Source organism: Chrysemys picta, chromosome 1 (genome assembly GCF_011386835.1).
Source record: "Chrysemys picta bellii isolate R12L10 chromosome 1, ASM1138683v2, whole genome shotgun sequence".
NCBI lineage: Eukaryota > Metazoa > Chordata > Testudines > Emydidae > Chrysemys > Chrysemys picta.
The window spans coordinates 39,468,591-39,476,210 of NC_088791.1; the positions used below are offsets into that span (position 1 = coordinate 39,468,591).

At 44.6% G+C, this 7,620-nt stretch overlaps 1 protein-coding gene across 1 annotated transcript in view; it reads right to left on the reverse strand.

Annotated features, from left to right (window-relative positions):
- Nucleotides 1–4,773, reverse strand: part of LOC101949884 (transcriptional regulator QRICH1-like) — a 28,414-nt gene extending 23,641 nt beyond the window's left edge. The window contains exons 1-2 of the mRNA XM_005286103.3: nt 4,436–4,773; nt 1,607–2,601 (exon numbers count right to left, since the gene is read on the reverse strand). Of these exons, the coding sequence (XP_005286160.2) occupies nt 1,607–2,590 (984 nt within the window). The 5' untranslated portion in view covers nt 2,591–2,601; nt 4,436–4,773. The remainder of the gene's footprint in view (nt 1–1,606; nt 2,602–4,435) is intronic.
- Nucleotides 4,774–7,620: the final 2,847 nt, after the last annotated feature.

A 7,620-nucleotide genomic window follows, 5' to 3' on the forward strand; every position in this document is an offset into this window, starting at 1 on the left:
ATCGCTTGACAGCCCTAGTAAATATCAATTAAATAAAAATACCACATCTTGGATTAGAGATGGATTGACAAACAGGAAACAGAGAAAAGTCCTAACTGGCAAGACCTCCACATGGTAAACTATCATGTGGTTGTCATTGAGACCCATATCTGATCTAAAAGAACAACGTGGATCACTCATTCTATACAACCAGGCTTCTGCTTCTAAAATGAGGAAAGAGTAATTCTCTAGGGTAACCTCAAAATCTGGCAAGTAGACGTTTTTTAACCTTCACTATACTGATGTATGGCTTTAAAAAAAAAGTGATCAGGTTACACAGTTCTTAACACTTAGTTTGAAAGAGAAACACAGACCTCTCCTTTTAATAATATTTACATTCTTTAATATTAGTATTACCATTGTGCCTAAATCATTTCATTGCTACACTGGTGTATCCCTCTGCAATCCCCTTATTTATTTATAACTTTTTCAAAACATTTGGGTGCTACAACAACAAAATTAGGACTATAAACGACTCCTATTACAGCCCTTGTCCATTTCTGTCCCAAAACAATGCTACCATAATCCCACAATTTTAGGTTTACATTCAGCTACATTTTAAGGAGGGCGGGGGAGAAGACCAAGTTTAAAACAAATATGGTTGGTTAGTGTTGTTCATGCAGTCAGCTAAATTAAGGTTTGTAAACAAATATTGTGCTAGTTTTGCCAAGAAAATTAAGACAAACTTTCTATTTACAACATATCTGTAGTCAAACAAGATTTTTAATTAAAGGACACACAGGTTTTGGCCAAGTTACTTCACAATATATAATATGTACTGTAATTATTGCTTTTCAGTACGGTTCATACCAGAACTAAGATAATAGAGAATTCTTTGGTCTAATACTCAGAAGTAGGGGCAGTTGCCTGAATGAGAAATCTTTTTCTACAATTTATACATTGTAGAATCACAGTTTTATTAGACAAAGTCCCAAAGCCACAGTTTTGACAAGGATCCCTAGTTTCTTAAGAACAAAAAACACACCCACACCTTGGTCTGCCCTCATTGAGGCCTGTGCAGTGCAACTGGGGTTCAATATGAGCATGGGGCCATGGAGCTGCATGCAGGCACAAGACCATCCACCTGGAGCATCTTGCCTAAAATTTGTTATAAGGTAGAATGAAAAAAAAAAATCTATACAGGTACATTTCAAATTTTTGGACAAATATGCCCTTATGGTGTAAAAGTTTTATCTTTTAACATGGTAATATCCTATCAATAGGGAAGTTTGATTATTAGAGTACATTATGCAATGACAAACAGGAAACGCTAATTTTGCAATGTTTAATATTGTATCTCTGAAGTCTGTTCAGTAATTATTTATACTTGTTAAACTCTTCAGGAAGTTTTTGTGCATGTACATTTTAGGCAGATGAAAGGCAGCTAAAGCTTCAAACTCTAACTATCTTGGTCTCGATACATAATCCCACCTGAACTCACCTTCACCTGAGAAGGAGTTAATACGTGTAATAGGAAACCCATCTTGGAGAAGCAGAAAGGTCTAGGATTGGACCCAGAGAAGTCACAAACACACATCCCACCACAGAGCTTCATATTTGTGCTTACCTGCATCTGTTGTTCATCCCAGTATTCAGCTGATTGATACATCCTCTTTCCACTCTGTACAGTGAGAGGAAGGTGCATATTTCCATTCTTATTTACACACTGCACTGGGAAACAGGGTGTGCTAGGAACAGGACTCTCCTGAATACTCTTTCTAGCTTCTGAAACAGATTGAATATTATCCTTGCTTTCTTCTAACTTAATGCTAGTCATATTCATAGCCATTTCACCGATCTGAATAATACCACAGGCATCCCGATAAACAGGGGTATTCACCATATTCTGAGCTTCAGGGCAAATTGCATGAGTAGGACAAACTGCCCATGATTCTACATCTGGCAGATGACCATTTGTTCCTGTAGCAGGTGCAAGCCCATACAGTTGATTGCTATCTACTGTTAGCAGTTCTTGAAGAGAATTGTAAGCCTGCTGTTGGGTACTGGTAGGCATTGTTAGTACAGTAATAGGTATATTCTGCAGAGCACCTTGACTATTACTGTAGTTCTCTTCTACTGACATGTCAATTTTCCTTTTCTTCATAGGTTGAGAAATACATGACAGTCTTCTTTCACATACAGAGGTTGATGTATTAAATTGCCCTTCAGGGGAGGGCTGAGCGTCTATCTGCAGTTGTACTTGTTTGAACAAATGATTTTGCTGCATTTCTATTTGATGGCCTTGTTGAGGCGGTGTATGGCACACTTGAATATGCTGCTGCTCCAGTGGTCCACAGTAGCTTAGTGCTGGATGTTGGAGAGGAGATGTAACTGGATGCACTAACTCTAACAAAGGCCCTGTTACATCGGTGCTGCCCATGTATATATAATGATTTCCTTGTTGGTATACCGAGATTGGAGAATGCACAAACTGCTGTACTTCTTCTGGTCCTTGATTACTTAATGAGTCTAGAAATACTTTCATGTGATGTTGAGGTACTGAATGGGCTTTCATACTTTGATGATCTTCATACTGGATGGAATGATGCATCCTTTTGAGAACTGAAAAAATCATGCAAATAGTATGATTAAACTAGAGCAACTGTAGAAGAATAGAAGGCAAAATTCTCTAACACTCACCTAAACTAGTTTGGTTGCTCTTCATTCAATAGCATTAATGAGCATTACTGCATGTTTGGACTAGGTACCTAAATATTTAGGATGTTCTAAAGAAGCATAAGTCACAAACTCCTCAAACCCCTGAAAGGAAGACAGCCTGGCTGCACTTAGCTACTTTCCTATGTACATTGCTCCCTATAAGCTTTTGCTACTTTATATTTGCGTAAGAGTACGAACACAGAAAGCAACTGAAATTATTTAGTGCCTGATCACCATATGGACATCCACATGGAACCCCAGTGAAATCAATGGAGGTTTGTGTGCGTGGAGCTCACTGCAGGATCAATGCCTTAGTTTTCAATTTTTCTGCTACAAAAAAGGTGTATAGAAAACAGTTTATAGGTTCATCTTTATATATCCGAGTAACATAAGAGGGCAAAAACATTTCTATGTTGTTATTGCACTATTCACTTTAGTTTAAGTGTAATGAAAGAGAATGGTTGGATAAATGGAAAACTTTAGTTGCAAGATGGATAATATATGCTTTACCACTGCCCTACCCATAAGCCTCAATCTCATTCTGGTGTGACGCTCTCTAAATGATGGGATTGTTCAGTCACCATGCCCACTATATCCTTAGTTTGTGTACAGCAAAAAAGAAAGCAAATTGTAATCTAGACAAAGCCACTAAACAGTGGATGGACCAAGTCCCATTAACTTAAAAAAAGCTGTCAGCAGGAACCAATTTAATTACTGTCAGTGTCTATTTTTGAAGCAGAAACCTAAAGATCAAAGATTCCCTATATCCTTGCCATTCTCTTAGTCATCGGATATCTGCAATAAAGATTTACTAAAACAGTTGGCTTTAGCCAAAACTAACTGTTTAAACTATATATTAGTTTAAATTTAGCTATAATTTTATCTACAAAATGAGCCAACACTAAAAACTATAAAATTGACTGATCTTGAGAGAGACAAGGGGGGGTGAGGTAATAACTTATCAAACCAACTTCTGTTGGTGAGAGAGAAGCTTTGGAGCCACACAGAGCTCTTCTTCAGGTCATAAGAGACATGTAACTGCTTTTATTTTCAATGTAGTTTTCAGTGAGAGAGTGACAGGGTTTCTGTCCTGAAGCTGTCATTTTATATGTAGAACAGGTAAGGGGATTTTCCCATCCCCTTTATCTTATCAAGAAGTAAAAATACATACTTGCACTTCTGAGTCCAAAATAAACCTCCTGTCTGCTAACTCGGCGCATTATTTCCCCTCAGGTCAGCACTCAATCACTACACGCTAAAAAATATTTTCCAGGTGAGCATGATTCTTCTCCCCTACAGTAACAGTGGCGGCTACACGTACAATCACAGAGCGGTGAGGACGAGCCAACGGCGGTGTCATTTTCCCAGGGTCCCAACTCCCTACCCCACCCGCTTTGGCTGCCCACCTTTGCTACTGGAAGAGAACCCTGCAAGGGATCCAGAACCAGACTGCACTAGACGCACGTGCTGCTGGACCATCGCGGGCACTTCAGCCCCTCACAGGACAGTGTCTCCGGGTCCCCCAACCACACAGCAACAGCTGCAGCTAACCCCTCAACTCTCCTAACGGCCCCTGCGCACCTTCCTGACTCGGAGCCCCCGCGGGCGGGATGCGAAGAGGAGTCACAAGGACAAAGGGGCGGGTGGGGTAAAGGGAGCCTGAAGAGGGGCTGGGGGGGGGAGGCAGCTGCAGGGGAAGGCAGCGAGAGGCGGAGGAGGGCGAGCGGCCGCACATTACCTCTGGGGTAGCGGGGGTCCGCGGCACCGGCAGACCCGAGCCGCCCACGCCGGGCTTTGTCTCTCCGGCTCTCTGGGGCAGCCGACCCCTCACGCACCCGCTTCAGGAGAGCTCCAGCTGCTCCTCCTCCTGCAACTGCGGCTGCCGCCCGGATCCCAGCTAAGCGACAGCGGCCCGAGCCACAGGAAGGGGGCGTCCCGCCCCGGGGCAGCGTGGTCCCAGGTGCCGGTACAGGTGAGCGCGGGTACGCGCGACAAGGGGCTTCCCAGCGGGGCAGGTGTCTCCAGCTGAGGGGAAGATAGGCGCAGGCGCGTGCGCGTGCCTGAGAGTGGGTGCGCGTGCCTGGGGCGGGGGTGCACGCCCGGGGTTGGGTGTGCGAGCCTTACGCTGGGCGTGCATGTCTCAGGCGAGGTGTGCGTGCCTGGGGTTGGGTGTGTCCGCAGGTGTGCATGCCGCGGACGGGGTGTGTGTGCACGCAGGTGTGCATGCCTCAGGCCAGTGTGCAAAGAAGTTCTGTTCTATTAATCTGTCCGGAATTTTGCTCATTAAAAGTCTCCCTTATTATTTTCATAAAACCTCCCTCTTTTCAAAACAGCATAGAGTCCTGACTCTCATTGTTATCACCTGTCCCAGCTGGTGCCACTCTCGAAATGGAGTCAAGTATCAGAGGGGTAGCCCTGTTAGTCAGGATCTGTAAAAAGCAACAGAGAGTCCTGTGCATCCCACGAAGTGGGCATTCACCCACGAAAGCTTATGCTCCAATACATCTGTTAGTCTTAAAGGAGCCACAGGACTCTGTGTTGCTTTTCTCGAAATGGAGTGCCACAGAGTCTTTGGGTGCCACTGGGCTGCAGGCCTATGACTTCTAGCTAGCTCCTTCCGACTGGCCTTTCAGGCATCTGTGGGAAGAATCATTGTTGTGACTGCCTGCATTGTGCAGCCAAAGTGAGACCCATATCTGCCTTAACAAAGAGGAACTATATGTCCAAAAGAGCAATGTGGCAGCCTGGATACTCCAAACAAAATGGAACATGGCATACTGAGACCTTTAATACTTTAGAGTCTTATTCTCATATGAAAAGTGAAGACAGCGGTGACATACTCCTTTTGTATGGAAAAAGAAAAAGTGCAGCCCTTGGAAAGTTGCCAAATCCAGCTTGGCGGCAAAGTCAGATCCCCTGCTTCTGCCATGTTCTACATTGTGGTTAATTGGACCAATGAGCAAGGGAAGAGGACAGCAGGAGGGCGAACTTTTCCTTTCTGCCTTCTCTGAAATAAAAGAGCAGGCAGCACAGATGGAGTTCAGAACACAGAAAAAAAAATTAGTTCAAACATTTCCCGACAGAAGGGCAGAGTTAAAACATTTTTAGCACAGGGTAGGCCAGTGACCATGAAGCATTTTAATCTCTACCATTTACGCTATGGGGTAAGCTCTGCACGGTCTGTGTATGTGTGTCAGGTCCATGCTAAAGAAAAGGATAACTCTCCTTAGCTCTTTAATTTTAGAACCCCGTGATTCTAATAATTAGAGCCCCCTAATTGTGCCTACACTTGAAAAACATGTGTTCAATGAGGGTTGTCTCCTTCTCCCTCCATCCCCACAGCCAGTGCTGGAAACTGCTGTCCTACTGGACAGTGTCAGTTGGGTTCAACATTGGAGTAAAGGGTGCTACAAGACAATCTGTGCTGCAGCTGGTTCACCCTGTCCACACCATTTTCAACAGTCTTGAGGTTGTATAGGAGCTGCTATGCTTGGCACCAGATGTCTGTCAGATGGCAGTTTTCAACTTTAGAAACCACAGATAAGTGTTTCCTTGTGGTTGTAATAGAAAAGCAGATGGAAATTAGGAGCCTAAATACATTTGTGGATCTGCACCATTGAAAATAGTGATGTAATGACTTCTTCAAGATGGTAATTCCGGGGCCATAACCAGGACGGGGCATGCAGGGCAGTCATCCAGGGCGTGAAGCCTTGGGAGCAGAAGAAATGGGGTGGCGTAGAGGGAGCCCATGGGGTCACATGTCCCCCCAGATTTCTGGATTCCATTTAGCACAGAGATTTTTAAAACGGGGCAGGGGGATGTCCCCCCACCAGTTCGAATGCTGTCATCTTCTACCAGGAGCCAGTGGATTGGAAGTGGGTGGGGCCACTCAGGCCCCTGGCTCTCTGTGCTGTGGGAGCATGGACGTGAGCAGGCTGCCTGGCAGCCCTCCCTACCCTGCTCCCCAAGCCAGGCCACCACCTAGAGCGTACCTGCCGGCATTGCACCCTGTAGACAGCCAGACTCTATGGGCAGAGGCTGGCTCCAGGTGGTGGCACCAGCCAGTGCTGGGCTCCTTTCGGGGAGAGGCAAAAGCACATCTGGGGTAGGGTAACCAAGACACCAAGTGAGTTGAGGAGTGCTTGGGGAGCAGGGCAAGGAGAACTGCTGGGCAGCCAGCCCACGCCCAGGCTTCCATAGTGCAGAGAGCCAGGGGCCCGAGCAGGCTGGGCGGCTCCCACCAGCTTCCAATTTGCCAGTTTTGTGTTAACTGGAAGGCAGAAATCTGGAGGGACACGTTGTAGTGAGAGATTTTTGCCTTGAATGTTTTGAATGGAGGTTTGCAGAAAAACCTCGGAAGGAGTTTAAAATTTCATAAAATTATATTTCTCTCAATTGGACATAAAAAGAGTGGTGACAGTATCAGGACACTTTGGTTTGCATAAAACAGTAATTAGTTGTAAGATTAAGGCTTTAAATAAATAGAAATTAATGATAGTTTAAATTTAGAAAATCCAATAGTGGTTGGTAACCAAGATGGCAGATGATGTAGTAATGGGGAATGATTCAGCAAAATCCTAGATTCCAAGATGGCATCAGGGGAGGAGCACTCCTAGATTGACAGCATGCTAATTACATATGACAGCATGCTAATAAAAGTGGAGGATCTAGACAGGAAGAGGAAATATGCTAATATCTAAAAACTGATTGGCTGAGTTAGGCTAATAAATTATGTTTATGAGATGACCTTGAGAGTGCAACCAATATATAAGGCTGACAGCTAGCAGGCTGAATTTGTAGTGGCTTTGGGATCTGGAGGAGAACAGAAGCTGCGAGACATCTGCAAAGAAGAAGCTACCTGAAAATTAGCCACCTGCAAGAAGGAGAACAGCAGCAGCGGCAAAAGAATCCTGAGGTTGCCTT